The sequence below is a fragment of the Heptranchias perlo genome, chromosome 13 (assembly GCF_035084215.1).
Source record: "Heptranchias perlo isolate sHepPer1 chromosome 13, sHepPer1.hap1, whole genome shotgun sequence".
In the NCBI taxonomy this organism is placed as follows: Eukaryota; Metazoa; Chordata; class Chondrichthyes; order Hexanchiformes; family Hexanchidae; genus Heptranchias; species Heptranchias perlo.
In genome coordinates, this window is record NC_090337.1 from 3,234,633 (window position 1) to 3,254,146 (window position 19,514).

Here is a 19,514-nt window from a genome sequence, read left to right on the forward strand (position 1 = left end):
ATCACCCCTCTGTGACATGTGGGTAACGTCCCAATGGTAGGGTACTCATATTAGTTATCAAGGAAGCAGGAAATACTGTTACACGACCACCGAGGTAGGGAATGTCCTCTAACATGGTCAACGGGATGTGTAACCCTCTCCCATGAGTTCGAACGAGGATCCCATCGAGTCCATAGACAGTTTCCTAGAAGTAAAGGGAATTAGGGGTTACGGGGAGCGGGCAGGAAATTGGACATGAATTTAGATTTGAGGTTAGGATCAGATCAGCCATGATCTTATTGAATGGCGGAGCAGGCTCGAGGGGCCGATTGGCCTACTCCTGCTCCTATTTCTTATGTTCTTATGTTCTTATCCCATCGAGTCGCCCTGGTAACTATAGTTGATCATGACATTAGCAGACTGAAGATCCGTGGGAACTTGATTAAGGAATTATTACAGGCTGTAATTCGATTCAGGCACCCCATTTCCCCTTTATCATTCAGTCTTAAAAGCGTTCTGGATAGAAGTGTTACTTCTCAGAAACATCTGGTCAAAATGCAGCAGGATAACAAGGAAAGAGAGAATGGTATACAAATCCTTGGGGCTAATTCATGGTGGGATAATATCTATAATGCTGGTGAATCCCCATGGGCATGTTTAGCGCGTATGCTTTTCTGATCATACAAGTCCTGATTACCATATCCCTAATTGAGTCTACCTGCTGGGTTTGCAGATGGGTCGCCAAGTTAAAACAGAATGTGGGCTATTCGAAACCATTCCCCTATAGGGCCAGATTGATTACATAAATGTGGGGGGGGGGGGCGCTGAAGACTTAGTCTTCTCTGTAAGAATATTGGAAATTGGGAAAATTACATAAACGCAGGTTATAAAACATAATACTGGAAATACACAGGTTATAAAACATAATACTGGAAATACACAGGTGAATCAGCACCTGTAGGGCAGAACTGATGCAAATAACCCAACCAAAATATCTCTCCAGAGGCTAGCTAACCTGCTGTGTATTTCCAGCATTTTCTGTTTTCATTTGAGTTGCAGTTTTTCTTTTTATTTATATAAATGCAAGTTTTGTCTTCCAGACAGTTATTCAGTTGGCATACAGGGTGTGTCCATCAGAAAATAATTCTCAGTGCTAGGACAGTAAAAGCAAGAGGAAGAAGCAACAATAACTTCCATTTATATAGCACCTTTAAAAATAATAAAATGTCCCAAGGTACTTCACACGAGTGATTATCAAACAAAATTTGACACCAAACCACATGAGATATAGAAACAGGTGATCAAAAGCTTGGTCAAAGAGGTCGGTTTTAAGGAGCGTCTTAAAAGGGGGAAGAGAGAGGTAGAGGGGTTTAGGGAGGGAATTCCAGAGCTTAGGGGCTAGGCAGCTGAAGGCATGGCTGCCAATGGTGGAGCGATTAAAATCAGGGATGCACAAGAGGCCAGAATCAGAGGGGAGCAGAGATCTGAGGTCTGTAGGAGGTTACAGAGATAGGGAGGGATCTGAAAATAATCATGAGAATTTTAAAATCGAGGCATTGCCAGACCAGGAGCCAATTTAGGTCAGCGAGCCCACGGGTGATGGTGAACGGGACTTGGTGCAAGTTAGGATACAGACAGAGTTTTGGATAAGCTCAAGTTTATGGAGGGTGGAAGATGGGAGGCCAGTCAGGAGGGCATTGGAACAACAACCTTTGCTGAGGGCCTGTACCAGCTCATCATTCATTTCTCCACTGAAACCTGCTGACATGTTCCATGCCCGTCCAGAGAGGTTTCGAGCATCGTGTCCGTGCCAGCTCTGTTAGAGCAACCGAGAACTAATCCTACTGCCCCACCCTCTCCCATTAGCCCTGTGTCCTCCTCTGCTTCACATATTTAGCCAACTTTCCCTTAAAAAACGTTCTTTGGCAACCACTTCCTGCAGCAAAGTATTCCATACGCTACCAGCCCTGTTTAAAGAAACGTCTTAACCCCTCTCCTCGCTATTTAGTGACAATTTTAAATTGATGACCCCTAGTTACTGACTACCAACCAGAGAAGATAGTCTTTCTCTTTTCATCCTAACTATTAAATTTCCTCCTAACCATCTCTGCTCCAGTGGAAACAGTCCCAGTATCTCAAGTCTCTCCTCATAGCTATAGTTTCCCATCCCTGGCATCATCCACGCTCTCTAAGGCTTTCATGTCCTTTCAATAATTGGACACCCAAAACTACACACAGCACTAACTGTGGCCTAACCAGGGTTTTCTTTTCCACGTATTCATTACTTCCTTCCTTTTATACTCTACGCCTCTATTTATAAGAACCAAAATGCTGTTGGCCTTTTTTTTACGGCTTGATCCACCTGCACTCGCACTTACAAGGAATTTTGTATTTACACCCCTCAGTCTCTCCAGTAACCCTACCTTTCAATCATTGGTTGGCCTGAAGTCACTGGTATCAACTTGGACTTTGCCAACCTGCAATTTTTTAATTGCATCTATCTCCACAACAGACATCCGGCAAAGAAAAGGATGGCATCTTTAGTTGTAAAGAAACTCAACTGCACACACAGAGAAATTGAGAAACCTGGGTGAAGGACCATGGGTTTGCAATAAGCACCAAGGGTTGAAAGAGTGGGAAGGAGAACAGAATAAAACAAGTCGTGATTAGACGAGGCCAAGCTTGGGTTTTAAAAGTCTACATAATCTTAAAATTAGAGCCAGGCCATTCAGGAATGAAATTAGGAAGCACTTTTTCACATGAAGGGGAGTGGAACTCTGGAACCCTCTCCCCCAAAAGACTGTGGATGCTGGGGGTCAATTGAAACTTTCAAGACTGAGATGGATATTTTTTGTTGGCTAAGGGTATCAAGGGATATGGAGCAAAGGCAGGTAGATGGAGTTAAGATACAGATCAGTCATGATCTAATTGAATGGTGGAGCAGGCTTGAGAGGCTGACTGGCTTCCTCCTGTTCCTATGCAGATTGTATGAGGAAGGGAAGACAAAGGGAGGTAAAGAGTTCCAGTTTTAAGGTACTGGGAAAGAATGAGTCGGAGGCAGTACGATGGGTCTTGATTTCAACACTGGATTTGCAACGGCAAAAGAGGGTGCATGACGGTGTATGTGGATCTTATAGGATTAAAGAGGGGTTAGCACAGAACACTAACTACAGTGGTATCAATGAGAGACGAGAGAAGCTGAAGGATAAGGAGAAAAAGATTGCCACTGAACTGCTAGAAGCTGCTTCTCTCGTCGTGAAATGTTAAATTTACCAGAAATCAAAACAAGACTTTTGGCTTCTCAATATCACTTCCAAGGCTGCTGTACTTCTGTAGCTCAAGCACAGCAGGACTAGTCCAGAGCAAACGGCAGCACGCCAAGCCACCTCTTACACAGTGAGTAACGTTAATGTTAGAGACCAACCGCATCCATTCTGTGGCTTTCAAAACCAAAATTTATCACTGTTTACAAGTCTCATCCAAAACTGCCCCGGCTCGTCCAAGCCACAATGTTTAGGGAAATGATGCAGTCGTTAACTTTGAGCCATATGAACAGAAACTGGGCTGGGGTAGTTTTCAGTGAGATGATGCCAAGAATCAGTGTTAACACTGAGATTTCACCAAGGCCAATAGCAGATGTGTGAAATGTTCACCCACATGAACCGTGAAAAAACACCCAGCAGCACGATTATACATCTTGGCCTTAATGAACTTGGGTTGTGTGGAGAGTATTTTGATCTGCATGGCACTGAATACAGGTGGTTACAGTTCTGGTGGTAAGAGTATTCGGAGGCGATGAATTAAAGCCACTTTTATATTGCACACAATCGGTGTTAGTGCTGCCAACTCCTGGTGTGCAGGTCTTGCACACCCACTCACAACTCCAGGTTTATTAAGAACAGCTGCCAAAAACTCTCTTCTATCTAAAAAGGGCAAATCCGGTAAGCTTATCTTGGGATTGTGGCAGGTGTATGAGCCCAGTACATCAGGTGCCAACAGCACTAGCATGGCACTTTGCCCAATAAAAAAAGCAGCTTAAAACAAAACAAACATTGGCACATAATGGTTTTAGTGCGATTTTCTGAGCACATCGGTGCCAATGCACTAAATAAACTTTACTGATATTTTTAATCAAGTGTAACAATTCATTGGCTACAATTATCAAGTAATTGATGAAAGACTTGCATTTATACAGCACCTTTCACGACCTCAGGATGTCCCATGAAATATCTTTGAAGTGAAGTCACTGTTGTGATGTAGGGAAAGGCAGAGGCCAACTTGCGCATATCATGGTCCCACAAACGCCAATGAGATAATGACCAGATGATCTGCTTTGGTGATGTTGGGATAAATATTGGCCCAGACACCAGGGAGAACTCCCCTGCTCTTCTTCAAATAGTGCCGTGGAATCTTTTACATCCATCCATGAGAGCAGACGGGGTCTTGGTTTAACGTCTCATCTGAAAGCCGGCACCTCTGACAGTGCAGTGCTCCCTCAGTACTGCACTGGGAGTGTCAGCCTAGATTTTGTGCTCAAGTCTCTGGACTCCTTAGAGCAGAGAAGGTTGAGAGGAGATTTGATAGAAGTGTTCAAAATCATGAAGGGTTTAAATAAAGTAAGAGAAACTGTTCCCATTGATGATAGATTTTTGTTAGGCAATGGTATTAAGGGTTATGGGACCAAGGCGGGAAGATGGAGTCAAGATACAGATCAGCCATGATCTAATTGTAAGGAGTCGTACAACACCAGGTTATAGTCCAACAGCTTTATTTGAAATAAAGCTGTTTCAAATAAAGAAATTTCATCTCCACATCATGATCTAATTGAATGGCGGAACAGGCTCAAGGGGCTGAATGGCCTGCTCCTGTTCCTATGGTTGTTGCCAAATGTCCACACGCACACTTGCCTAAACAAGTCATTGGAATACCATTAGGAGTGAGAATTCCCCCACCCCCGGACACTCAACTCAATTGGACCAAACGTCACCCTGACCAAGATCAGCTAACTCAGCATAGACTGACGCCAGAATAACACCAGAGTTAGAGTATACAGTGGAAATCCCCTAATTTCTTTGCTAGATGCAAGGAATGAAAAGGAATTTCTGCCATAAACCTCCACATCAGAACACTTCCTTGAGGAGATTCTATTCAAGATATAAAATGTACCACTCACTGGTACCTTACGCACATTCGCTGTTGCTCTGATCTAAAAGTAAAAATGGGGTGTGGAGGAGGGCTCATCAGAGGGAGAGAGAGAAAAAACGGTAACAAGGATAAAATATCGCAGCATCACAGAGAACAGACTCAAACCACAAAACTACACCAGTGTGGCTCACCACAGGAGACACCTGTCCAGGCAGAAACTGCTCCAAACCACCATGAGCTAGATCACAGAGAGCTCACTTCATGTTTCCAAATGTGCTTTTCACATTTAGTTTTCTGAAAAAGAACAGAATGGCCCTAATTAATTGATCAATTATAACCTTTCTTGTCCCGATTTTGTTGATAGACTGGGGTCACTGCACCTCTGAACTCTCCTCTCTCATTCCTCCAAAGCTGGCAATATTCTATCCGAAAACTCCCAATCTCCTGGTCTCACTCTTTCCTCAGATCTCAAAACTGTGGAATTCTGTACTTCCTTCTGCCCCCGTCTCTCTCACTCCCCCTCTCTACATTCTACAGTCCTGTAAAACCCAGGCCGAGTAACACAACCACCACTTTGCCATCTATCACATCTCCACCTCTGTTCTGGCCTTGGCCGGTTACCTTGATTCCTCAAAAACTGGAGGCACAGCTTCCAACTCAACCTACCACTTCAAAATCAAAACAGCAAACAAGTACACAGCAAGCTCGCTCCAAATGGAGATGGAGCTTGGCAAAGTTTATCAGCCTCTGACCTCGGACTGTGTCGACCTAGCCCACCCGGCATTAAAGATTCTGAATTACATACTCGTAACTTCATAAATGACTGGACAGAGGAAGTAGTTGCATTCATTGCTGGTGGTGGGGTTAGAACTGCTAATATTGTGTCTTCAACTAAAAAAAGTCTGCTGTGACAACCACACAAACGCAGGAAGAGGCCAAGGCCAGCTGTGACAGTGGCGTGTTTCACAAACTTATAAAAGACTAAGTGGTACTTGGAACATAAAAGTGAAGAAGTGGTGTTTCAGTTGTACATAGCCTTGGTCAGACCCCATCTGGGGTACTGCCTTCAGTTTTGGTCACCGCACCTCAGGAAGGATAGATTGGTCTTAGAGGGGATGCAGCACAGATTCACCAGAATGATACCGGGGCTAAAAGGGTAAAATTATGAGGACAGGTTGCATAGACTCGGCTTGTATTCCCTCAAGTTTAAACGGTTGAGGGGTGATCTAATTGAGGTGTTTGAAATGATTACGGGATTCGATAGGGTAGATGGAGAGAAACTATTTCCTCTGGTGGGGGATTTCAGAACAAGGGGCATAATCTTAAAATTAGAGCTAGGCTATTCATGGATGAAATCAGGAAGCAATTTTTCAAAGGAAGGTTAGTGGAAATCTGGAATTCTCTCTCCCAAAGGCCGTGGATACTGAGGGTCAATTGAAATTTCCAAGCCTGAGATAGATAGATATTTGTTGGGTATGGGTATCGAGAAATATGGATGTAAGGAATCTTACAACACCAGGTTATAGTCCAACTGTTTTATTTGAAAATCACAAGCTTTCGGAGGCTTTCTCCTTCGTCAGGATCCCACACTCACCTGACGAAGGAGAAAGCCTCCGAAAGCTTGTGATTTTCAAATAAAACAGTTGGACTATAACCTGGTGTTGTGATATTCCTTACATTTGTCAACCCCAGTCCATCACCGGCATCTCCACATCATGAGAAATATGGAGCCATGGCAAGTAAAAGGAGTTGAGGTACAGATCAGCCATGATCTGATTGAATGGTGGAGCAGGCTCGAGGGGCTGAATGGTCTCCTCCTGTTCCTATTTTCTCCCCCATGGGTGGTAAATACACTGCCCACTGTGGAACAGAGCCATACAGACCAAGAAGGTTCCAGGTTGCACCCTGCTCAACTCCATTAGCTGAAGCGAGCTGAGTTGACAGTACAGCCGCTACAAGTGGTCTCAGCTCCTTGGGTTAAGGAGGAGCATAATTTTTTTTAAAAATTCGTTCATGGGATGTGGGCGTCGCTGGCGAGACCAGCATTTATTGCCCATCCCTAAATGTCCTTGAGAAGGTGGTGGTGAGCCACCTTCTTGAACCACTGCAGTCCGTGTGGTGAAGGTTCTCCCACAGTGCTGTTAGGAAGGGAGTTCCAGGATTTTGACCCAGCGACAATGAAGGAACGGCGATATATTTTCAAGTCAGGATGGTGTGTGACTTGGAGGGGAACGTGCAAGTGGTGGTGTTCCCATGTGCCATGCTGTCCTTCTAGGTGGTAGAGTCGTAGGTTTGGGAGGTGCTGTCAAAGAAGCCTTACCGAATTGCTGCAGTGCATCCTGTGGATGGTACACACTTCAGCCATGGTGCGCCGGTGAAGGGAGTGGATGTTTAGGGTGGTGGATGGGGTGCCAATCAAGCGGGTTGCTGTGTCCTGGATGGTGTCGAGCTTCTTGAATGCTGTTGGAGCATCACTCATCCAGGCAAGGGGAGAGTATTCCATCACACTCCTGACTTGTGCCTTGTAGATGGTAGAAAGGCTTTGGGGGGTCAGGAGGTGAGTAACTCGCCGCAGAATACCCAGCCTCTGACCTGCTCTTGTAGCCACAGTATTTATATGGCTGGTCCAGTTAAGTTTCTGGTCAATAGTGGCCCCCATGATGTTGATGGTGAGGGATTCGGCGATGGTAATGCCATTGAATGTCAAGGGGAGGTGGTTAGACTCTCTCTTGTTGGAGATGACAATTGTAAACAATTTTACAACACCAAGTTATAGTCCAACAATTTTATTTGAAATTCACAAGCTTTCGGAGGCTTCCTCCTTCCTCAGGTGAATGTTGTGGAGATTCACCTGAGGAAGGAGGAAGCCTCCGAAAGCTTGTGAATTTCAAATAAAATTGTTGGACTATAACTTGGTGTTGTAAAATTGTTTACAATTGTCAACCCCAGTCCATCACCGGCATCTCCATATTGTTAGAGATGGTCATTGTTGGCACTTGTCTGGTGCGAATGTTACTTGCCACTTATCAGCCCAAGCCTGGATGTCGTCCAGGTCTTGCTGCATGCGGGCTCGGACTGCTTCATTATCTGAGGGGTTGCGAATGGAACTGAACACTGTGCAATCATCAGCGAACATCCCCAACGGATTCACACTTGCAAGTGCTACCCAGTGACCCCTGTTGGAAAGCACAAGTACACGGTGAGGGCAGAATGAGGTTTCGGTGCAATCCCAGCCACGGTTGAGAAGTGCACCAAGCCTCACCATCTAGGCTTACATATATCATGAATGGTCACTTGGGTAATGTTCTGGCGGGAGGCTGGCACCTGCTGAACTGTACACACGATGAGTCAAGAGCTTCAGGAGAGGAGAGGAAAGGGGGAAAACACAAAGATGTGTACACTGGAAGGATGAGAGTACATAGTAAAATGTGACAATTCTGCAGTGAGACTGTAACAGCCGAGCATCCAGGTCCAGTCCATCCTAGGCTGGCAGAGTGGAGCAGCTGTACTCGTCCCAATCACCGACAGCAGATATTTGCAAATCTCTCAGCCTGTCTTTGAGCTGATGCCTGACTCCTAGTTGGACAGGACGGTGTGGGCGGTTACTAAAACTACAAGCGGCACATGCTGAGTGACCGACACAGGAAACATGACCCTATAGTTGGCTGCAACTTGACGCATGAACAAAAAACGTTAACATACCCTGACTCCGGCAAACAGCAGGAAGCTGCCCAAGTCAGCTCACACACTCAGAAGCTCAGATACGTAACGTTGGATTTGCAGCTTGTGATGGCAGCTTGAACTGGACGCCGCTTCCACTCCCCTCCCCTATCCCACTTCACCGTGTTTTCAGTCCTCCAGAGTTAGAGCACGTGCACATTCCCTCGCCACCGCCACCACCACCAGAAAATGGCAACTCATAATGCAGCACAGTTCCACACCACTCGTCTGTATTTTGCCTATGTGACCATTACATGTGCAAGCTTAGATATCGAGTGCAGGAGTTCAGACAGAGCGTTCCTTGCCCATTGGTACAATTGGAAGGTTCGATAACATGCCTGACACATGGGCCAGCCATTGCGTTTCAGGTGGAGGCTCAACTCAGTTGTATAGGAACATAGAAATTGCTGGACAAAGAAAGATTAGAGGTTCATCTAGTTTGCCTTCTACCAACCTGGTGGTTGCAAGATATGAATGGCCTCCTCCTGTGCTGTACCTACTGTGATACAACGATAATGGAGTTGATGATTAATCATAACAATCAATCTCTACACCAATGAGTCTACAACAGAGCCAGACATGAGGTGAGGAAAACCCCCAGTGGTGGAGTGCTTTGGGAACCACAGGTCAAAAGTCACTTGTTCTTCCCAAGCATGTTACACTCATCATAGAATCATAGAAAGGTTACAGCACGGAAGGAGGCCATTCGGCCCATCAAGTCTGCACCGGCTCTATGTAAGAGCAATCCAGCTGGTCCCACGCCCCCAGCCTATCCTTGTAGCCCTGCACATTTTTTTCCTTTCAAGTACTTATCCAGTTCCCTTTTGAAGACCATGATTGAATCTGCCTCCACCACCCCCTCGGGCAGTGCATTCCAGATCCTAACCACTCGCTGTGTAAAAAAGTTTTTCTTCATGTCACCTTTGGTTCTTTTGCCAATCACCTTAAATCTATGTCCTCTGGTTCTTGACCCTTCCACCAATGAGAACAGTTTCTCTCGATCTACTCTGTCTAGACCCTTCATGATTTTGAATACCTCTATCAAATCTCCTCTCAACCGTCTCTTTTCCAAGGAAAACCACCCCAGCTTCTCCAGTCTATCTACGTAACTACAGTCCCTCATCCCTGGAATCATTCTAGTAAATCTCTTCTGCACCCTCTCTAAGGCCTTTGCATCTTTCCTAAAGTGCAGTGCCCAGAACTGGACACAATACTCCAGTTGTGGGCGTCATTCTCAAATTACTCATAGGTACTGCAGTGAATCTCTCCTGCTTTACAACGCGGGGCTTAATCAGCAGGAAGTGGCTGAAAGTTGTGCTTTTTTAAAAAAGAAGTGAATTGGGCTCAAGCAGCATTTGTTCAAATTTACATCTCAGGTTTGCGAAAAAACGGAGTTTTGTGTAAAATATTAGGTAGGTTTTACCAGAAGTCACAAATGGGATCAGATTATGTTCAGATTTAGACAGCTCTTAAAAAATTCTTGAAATGAGGAAACAAAAATCTGCACTTTGGAAAATTTGAACACATTCATTCCTGGACAATATGGCATGAGGTTAACTTATGCAGTAATCTCCTGACAAATCACAAGCACGGAACATCCCCACCCACACACAAGTGAACAGCAATCAGTTTTCTTATCACTCATTAAATTTCTGGAAGGGCCCACCCGAATGCCCACTTTTGCCTGTTATCACCAACCCTCACTTTCATCTCATTTCTCTTTTTAACATTCTAGCTCCTCTCCAAAAGTTGCTGACTCACACTGGGGAATAGGTTTCTGCCCAGTGACCGCCCTCCAGTACCTCAGGCAAGTGGCCACCCTTCACGTGAGTCAACAGACTATTCGACAATGGACAGCATCACATCTGTCCAAATCGGGCGTCCAGCGTGCACTTTCTAGTAGGGGTAATCAGAGGCAGGAACGGGAACTCATTCACCCCCAACATTTGATGTCTCTCCCTACAGCAGCATGGGAGCCCTCTGTAGCACCCTAACCAATACACCAACAGAGCTAACCTAGCTCAGCACAGCCCGGGAAACTAATCAAGCTCAGCACTGCCCAGGAATCAGACCAAAAATTGCCTGGCCTGTATGACTTTTTCTACATTAGGTGGTCCTTTTATCCAGCAGCACTAAAGCAAACTCTAGTATTGTTAACCACCATCTTGGTTGAGATCAGCTTACTCAGCACAGACCAAGGATCGACCCGCCTGGCCTTCATAGGTCAGCTACTCACTGGATAAACCCGGTGAAGCATCGGAGAGTCCAAGTGCACTGCTTTCCGGCTGCCAAGCAATCCCTCACTCACTGCAGGACAAAGGCCCAGTTATTATCACCAAAAATTTGGTAAATTTTGACAGAAGATGTGAAGAGAATGGGGCGCGGGGGTGGAAGAGAAGAGACTGGGGCGGGGGGGGGGGGGGGAGGGGAGAGAAGAGACTGGAGGGGAAGAGAGGGGATCTCGGTTTAACATCTCATCCGAAAGACGGCACCTCTGACAGTGCAGCACTTCCTCAAGTACCGCATTAAAGGGTCAATGTGCTAAAGTCACTGGAGTGGGGCTTGAACCCACAAACTTCAGATTCAGAGGAGAGTGCGCTACCCACTGAGCCAAGCTTAACCCTGGCCCTCTAACTAGCACTTGATCCACACTGAAATGTATTTAACGGCATCTGACTTGATGTTGAATTTGACTGCAGTAGGCTTGTGGACAGCCAAACATTCATCGAGTCATTCCCCAAAACAACACAAGTAGTGCCAAATAAAGCCACTGCCTCAAACTGCAAGACATTAGAAACCATATTCCATTAGAAGCGAGAGCCATGTAGACTCAGCATATTCCTAGCAATGTACTGCCTGAACGGACATTCCGTACAAATACTATACATCTGTCTATCTCTGAAAATACAAGACATCCTTCAACAACCATTCCAGAAACATCATTTGGAACAGATGGGAGTCATGGGCTCTGGAGATAGGGGATGGAATAAGACCAACAGCCCAAACACACCTTCAGCAGATGGTGTACAATTTACCCAACACAGACTCTACCCCATTGCTTAATATCTAAAGCGAAAGTTTTATACAAATATTCCTGACCCTAAATGTACTCTGGAAAAACTTCAGAATATCCATCCAGCCCCAGAATTTCAATCCTGGCTCTTTGCCCCAACATTCTCTCTTTCTTCTCTCCACTGGAGCAGCACGGGAAGAATTATTGAGCCATGCAGATTTAGAAGGAACGTTCGAGGCAGAGAGCGCTTGGTTACCCACCAGTACTGTTCCCCAGTTATACAGTGACAGACCTGTACCCACCAGTACTGTTCCCCAGTTATACAGTGACAGACCTGTACCCACCAGTACTGTTCCCCAGTTATACAGTGACAGACCTGTACCCACCAGTACTGTTCCCCAGTTATACAGTGACAGACCTGTACCCACCAGTACTGTTCCCCAGTTATACAGTGACAGACCTGTACCCACCAGTACTGTACCCGTTCTACACTGACAGACCTGTACCCACCAGTACTGTTCCCCAGTTGTAGTGACAGACCTGTACCCACCAGTACTGTTCCCCAGTTACACAGTGACAGACCTGTACCCACCAGTACTGTACCCCAGTGTTCTACAGTGACAGACCTGTACCCACCAGTACTGTACCCCAGTGTTCGACAGTGACACCGCATCTCGACACAAGTCAGGTTGGAAGGACAGAATCTTATAGTTGTACCACTGGGTGCTTTCCATAGTTTAGGTGGACATAGTATGGAAATTCCACACACCAACCATTACACTTCACTGCAATTGCAATGACAAAACTAATGTATATTTTTACAAGAATAAGTCTACATTCTCCTGCTGCAGAGGCAGGAGAAAAATAGGGGTTAGCTTTACAAGTGCCGAGTATCTTAGCCCAAGAGGTGGCTGACGTGTTCCGACCAGATTTAGAATGTACATTCAGTGCCTCTAAGTCCTGCTACTGCAACAATGAACACGGGCTAATTGAAGGTCAGTGTACAATTTTATGCCGGTCAGTAAAAATCTTTCTTTTTTTAAGACCGCTACAGTCAGCCAGATTTCAGAGCAGAATTTCTTTTACGTTAGAGGAAAAAGAAAGAAGGACTTGCATTTATACAGTGCTTTTCATAACCTCAGGACATCCCAAAGTGCTTTACCGACAATGAAGTATTTGTGAAGTGTAGTCACTGTTGTAATGTAGGAAACGCGGCAGCCAATTTGCGCACAGCAAAATCCCACAAACAACAATGTGATAATGACCAGGTAATCTGTTTTGGTGATGCTGGTTAAGGGATAAATATTGGCCAGGACACCATGGATAACTCCCCTGCTCTTTTTCAAAATAGTGCTGTGGGATCTTTTACGTCCGCCCGAGGGGGCAGACAGGGCCTCGGTTTAACGTCTCATCCGAAAGACGGCACCTCCAAAAACGTAGCACTCTCTCAGTACTGCATCGGAGTGTCAGCCTAGATTTTGTGCTCAAGACTCTGGAGTAGGACTAGAACCCATGACCTTCTGACTCAGAGGTGAGAGCGCTACCAACTGAGCCACAGCTGACACTGAAGTGAATCAAGTTTCAGGGGTGAGATGAGGCGAGAGTGACTGCCCTTGACATCAAGGCAGCATTTGACCGAGTGCGGCACCAAGGAGCGCTAATAAAATTGAAGTCAATGGGAATCAGGGGGAAAACTCTCCAGTGGCTGGAGTCATACCTAGCACAAAGGAAGATGGTAGTGGTTGTTGGAGGCCAATCATCTCAGCCCCAGGACATTGCTGCAGGAGTTCCTCAGGGCAGTGTCCTAGGCCCAACCATCTTCAGCTGCTTCATCAATGACCTTCCCTCCATCATAAGGTCAGAAATGGGGATGTTCGCTGATGACTGCACAGTGTTCAGTTCCATTCGCAACCCCTCAAATAATGAAGCAGTCCCAGCCCGCATGCAGCAAGACCTGGACAACATCCAGGCTTGGGCTCATAAGTGGCAAGTAACATTCGCACCAGATAAGTGCCAGGCAATGACCATCTCCAACAAAAGAGAGTCTAACCACCTCCCCCTGACATTCAACGGCATTACCATCACCGAATCCCCCACCATCAACATCCTGGGGGTCACCATTGACCAGAAACTTAACTGGACCAGTCATATAAATAATGTGGCTACGAGAGCAGGTCAGAGGCTGGGTATTCTGCGGCGAGTGACTCACCTCCTGACTCCCCAAAGCCTTTCCACCATCTACAAGGCACAAGTCAGGAGTGTGATGGAATACTCTCCACTTGCTTGGATGAGTGCAGCTCCAACAACACTCAAGAAGCTCGACACCATCCAAGATAAAGCAGCCCACTTGATTGGCATCCCATCCACCACCCTAAACATTCACTCCCTTCACCACCGGTGCACAGTGGCTGCAGTGTGTACCATCCACAGGATGCACTGCAGCAACTCGCAAAGGCTTCTTCGACAGCACCTCCCAAACCCGTGACCTCTACCACCTAGAAGGACAAGAGCAGCAGGCACATGGGAACAACACCACCTGCACGTTCCCCTCCAAGTCACACACCATCCCGACTTGGAAATATATCGCCGTTCCTTCATTGTCGCTGGGTCAAAATCCTGGAACTCCCTTCCTAACAGCACTGTGGGAGAACCGTCACCACACGGGCTGCAGCGGTTCAAGAAGGCGGCTCACCACCACCTTCTCAAGGGCAATTAGGGATGGGCAGTAAATGCTGGCCTCGCCAGCGACGCCCACATCCCGTGAACGAATAAAAAAAAAGGCCAGGCTGGTTCCTTGGACTTCAGCTGCTGAATATATAACAGTCTGCATTCTTTTTATAACACAGAGACCACCTAGTCGTCCTGGATAAATCTGAAGATGGGCTGGCCTCAGTGAGACTAATGTTGGGCAGCAATTGATGGCTATGGAAATGTCACTGAAGAGTGTGACCAGCTCACATGCTTCAGTGATTATACTGCATACTTACTGGGCCCCAGGGAAGCATAATAGCGCACGGTTTATTTTTAGATCATCATTCTGAGGAAACATCAGGGAGAAGCGTTTACTCTAGGCTGCCCAAACAAGTCTTACCACAACCACAGAAAACTTACTGGCTCACTAGCATATTAATTAACACCACTCTCGCCTGAGTCAGAAGGTCACGGGCTCAAGTCCCACTCCAGAGATTTGAGCACATAATCCAGGCTGACACTCCCAGTGCAGTACTGAGGGAGTGCTGCACTGTCAGAGGTGCCGTACTTCAGATGAGACGTTAAACTGAGGCCCTGACTGCCCAATCAGGTGGACGTAATTGATCCCATGGCACTATTCAAAGAGCAGGGGAGTTCTCCAATATTTATCCCTCAACCAACATTACTAAAAGAACAGATTATCTGGTCATTATCTTATTACTGTTCATGGAACCTTGCTGTGTGCAAATTGGCTGCCGCATAGCCTACATCACAACAGTTTCTTTCTGCCTTTATGGCCTGGGCAGCAGGGTCAATTTTTGCTGATGTAAGAACATAAGAAATAGGAGCAGGAGTAGGCCAATCGGCCCCTCGAGCCTGCTCCGCCATTCAATAAGATGTGTGTGCAAAGCAGGAGCTATTCTTCAGGGTGGAGTAATCCTGAATACACAAGAGCCCTGGAGCACAGAAACACAATGCCCTTACAAACAACCCCAGGATAAGGCATCATCTTCAGGAGAGGAAGGGAGGAAATTGGAAACAAAACACCTATCTTTGTACTACACAAAATGTCTAATTTACTGACATTATGACACACTTTTCAATAATATGCGCCTTTCACAAGATAATTCAGGTCTCACGTCACAATCAGGACACTACAGACATCACTAGGCAGTCACTGTCCGTTGCAACAGCTGTTGCCAGATACCCACGTAAATGAAAGCATCCCACGGGACGTGGGCGTCGCTGGCAAGGCCGGCATTTACTGTTCATCCCAAATTGCCCTGAGATACAACTGAGTGGCTTGTTCGGCCACTTCAGATAAAGTTAAGAATCAACCACGTTGGTGTGGGACTGGAGTCACATATAAGCCAGGCCGGGTAAGGACATTAGTGAATCAGTTGGGTTTTTACAACAATTTGACAGCTTCATGGTCACTTTAACTGAGATCAGCACTTTATTTCCAGATTTTTTTTTAAAAACTGAATTCAAATTCTCAAACTGCCACGGTGGGATTTGAACTCTCATTCTCTGGATTATTAGTCCAGTAACAGAACCAGTACACTACTGTATCCGTATTCTGTATAATTCCAAAAACACAACAGCTAAGTAGGAGTGATGCCACAGCTGTGCTCTCACCTCGAAGGAAGAGGCCCTTTGGCCCCACAGGCCTGGCCTTACCCCTCCTTATCTCAGTCCCTTCTCTCTGCAGAAACACACCTGGTTGTCTCTTGACTCAAGTTATACTGTCTGCTTCAACGTTCTTTCCTCATAGCTTATTCTACAACTCTCTAAGCAAAAGATTGCAAGTGCTGGAAATGGAAAAGACAGAACATGCGGGAGAGACTCAGCAGGTAGGCAGCATCTGTGAACAGAGGAGTTGATTGTTTCAGGTGTGGACTTTGTCAAAAGTCAGTTGTGATGAAGGGTCCACACCCAAGACATTAATTCCTCCGTTCTCTCCAGATGCTGCCTGACCTGCTGAGTGTTTCCAGCAGTTTCTGTTCCTTATTATATTTTTCCCAACTTTCCTGCTCACTCCTAACCTCCTATTTTTCATGTCTCATGTCCCCTGTTGTTCGTGAATTGGCTTGGATCAATTCTGTCGATTTCAGTCATTAATTCTGAAAACCTGAATTGGGTCACGTCAAACACTCCTTTTTATAAAGAGAACTTGCCCAGTGCTCCGTAACATTTCCTCAGAATTTCGATTCCACATAACCAGTATCAGCACCAAGGCCCATTCACCCATCACTCCTGTGCTCGCTGACTACATTGGCTCCCATTCCCCCAATGCCTCAAAAGTTAAAATTCTCGAGTTGAAATCCCTCCACAGCCTCACCCCTCCCTCCCTCTCTCTCTCTCTCTCTCTAACCACCTACAAGATTCTCTGTGTTCCTCCAATTCGGGCCTCTCGTGCACCCCCCACTTCCTTCTCCCCACCATTTGCGGCCGTGCCGTCAGCCATCCAAAGCCCATACCCTGGAATTCCCTCCCTAAACCTCTCCAACTCCCTCTGCTCCTTTAAAACACTCCTTAAAACCTACCTCTTGAACCAAGTTTTTAGTCACCCCTCCTAATATCTCCTTCTCTGGCTCGGTGTCAAATTTTGTCTGATTACGCTCCTGGGGACATTTTACTATGTTAAAAGGCATTTTAAAGATGCAAGTTGTTGTTATCTTGATTTCTGCATCCTCAACTACAAAAGCTGAAATTTCTCCAAGTTCGGGTGGGAGTGTGAATCCCTTGATTTGATTACTGCCTCACAGTCAGCAACAATTATTCCCTATAGTGGTTGTAGAATTTTCAGATAACTAGAGCATTCCCAATGACATCTTCCAGTGCAATCACCACCATGCATTGGTGACACAAGTAGCGCTAGAACAAAACAGCAAATCTCCCCAAGGCAGCTCTTTTATCCCTGGGTTTAAATGATAAATTGCTCATGCCTGGAACTGCACCCCACGATTAGATTACTGCCCTGGAATTACTTTTCTTCTTTAATTAATTTAAATGCGAACAAGATTCTGAATAGATTTTGTTTTCAATTTAAGAAGGTTCACAGGAAGCAATTAAAAATCTGATTTTAGTTCCAATACATTGACCGTCAGAACCACAGAACAAAGCATAGCTCCTGTACATGTTTGTTTCTGGATACACCTAGCTTTAATAAAATGGTTGAGAGAGAGGGAGAGACCTTGAAGAGGAGTTTCAAGGATAAAGGGAGAGTCTGGGTCCAGGGCAGGGGCTCCATCCTCATTAAACGGATTAAAGATTAAAAAATTAAACTGCTGATGCCAACCACGGCAGTTGTGGGCTCTGCAATTAGCCTCAACACCCCAGGGGAGGGAGGGAGAATTCCCCCGCTCCTGATCCATATCCAGTGACCCCTGCTAAGTGGGGTCTGGATGTTGAATGAGGACAGGATGGTTATGAATAAGTTAAAGAGCCTCCTGGGAGCACAGGAGGGAGCCTCCCAGCAAGAAAATGCTGCACACGTGCAGGACCGATGGTTTTGTAGTAGAGCCATTTTAGCTTGGATTCTGGGAGTGGGAGCGAGCTGGGGGAGGAGATGGGCTAAAGGGGTTCGATGATGAGGACAGGTTGCATAGACCAGGTTTGTATTCCCTCAAGTATAGAAGATTAAGGAGTGATCTAATTGAGGTGTTTAATATGATTAAAAGAGATTTGATAGGGTAGATAGAGAGAGACTATTTCCTCTGGTGGGGGGAGTCCAGAACAAGGGGGCAGAACCTTAAAATTAGAGCCGGGCCGTTCAGGGCTGATGTCAGGAAACACTTCTTCACACAAAGGGGGAGTGAAATCTGGAACTCTCTCCCCAAAAAAGCTGTTTGAGGCGGGGGGTCAATTGAAAATTTCAAAACTGAGATTGAAATTGACAGATTTTTGTGAGGGAAGGTTTGTGGAAACAAGGTGGGTGGATGGAGTTCAGATACAGATCAACCATGATCTGACTGAATGGGGAACAGGATCGAGGGGCTGAATGGCCTCCCCTCATGTTGGGGGGGGGGGGGGGGGTGGGGAGAGGGGAGAATAGGCCGAGCCCCACGTACCCCGGGCCCCCGGCCCCGCGTACCCCGGGCCCCCGGCCCCGCGTACCCCAGCCCCCGGCTCCTACCTGCATTGACGGCGGGGAGGCTGCTCTTATCGATGCTGAACTCCGCCATGGCGCTGCTCCGGGACCCCTTCAGCCGGTGGGCCGCTCGCTCCGCTGTCTCTCTCTCCGCTGTCTCTCTCTCTCTCTCTCTCTCCCCGGCTCCTGTCCCTCGGGCCCGGGCCTGGGTCTCTTCCCCCCACCCCCGCGGTCCCTCAGTCCCGGCCCCTCTCACTTCCCCCGGCCGGCCGGCCCGCCGCCCGCCCCCTTTGCCCCGCAGAGTCCGTCGTTCTCCCCTCCGCCCAGCTCTCCCTGTGCCCCGCACGGTGCCCGTCGCTCTTTCTTCCCCCCCCTCCCCCCGGGGTCCCTCAGTCCCCGGGTATTTGTTCCGCACCCCCGGACAGTCCGAGCTCCCTCGCCAGCGCCTGCTCACCTGGCGCATGCGCACTCTCCCCACGTCGGAGTCACGGCATCCCGCAGAGCCCGAACCGCACGGACACTCCCATCGCAATCTGTCCACTGCTGGGCAATTTCGAAATCCCTATCTGTGCAACCAGTAAATGTTGCAGCACAGGACAGATTATTCATCTTAAACTAACAGTTCACAGAATGAAAAGGATAACTTGAATATATTTGTGCAGTGTGTAAAGAAAATACAAAATTCGATTGAAATATACTTTTCAGCTCTAGCAAGCGACAAAGAGGATGAAACTGGTGCTTTATTTGCAAACGAGTAATTTAATGTGGGAATCTATTGTAAATTTACATAAAAATCCCCTCAGTTTACTTTCCAGTCAACTTCCCCTCACTTAGTCCAAAGTTTGCAGACTGTTTGTTAAAAACAAGCCTGCT

The 19,514-nt window shown here is 46.6% G+C and overlaps 1 protein-coding gene across 2 annotated transcripts in view; it reads right to left on the reverse strand.

The window, feature by feature from the left end:
• ccdc50a (coiled-coil domain containing 50a) overlaps nucleotides 1-18,872 on the reverse strand; it is a 108,418-nt gene extending 89,546 nt beyond the window's left edge. Inside the window, exon 1 of one of the 2 annotated variants that reach the window (XM_067994848.1) lies at nucleotides 18,687-18,872. In XM_067994848.1, coding sequence (XP_067850949.1) covers nucleotides 18,687-18,735 — 49 coding nt within the window. In that variant the 5' untranslated portion in view covers nucleotides 18,736-18,872. The remainder of the gene's footprint in view (nucleotides 1-18,686) is intronic. The other variant, XM_067994849.1, reaches the window with a different exon arrangement.
• Nucleotides 18,873-19,514: the final 642 nt, after the last annotated feature.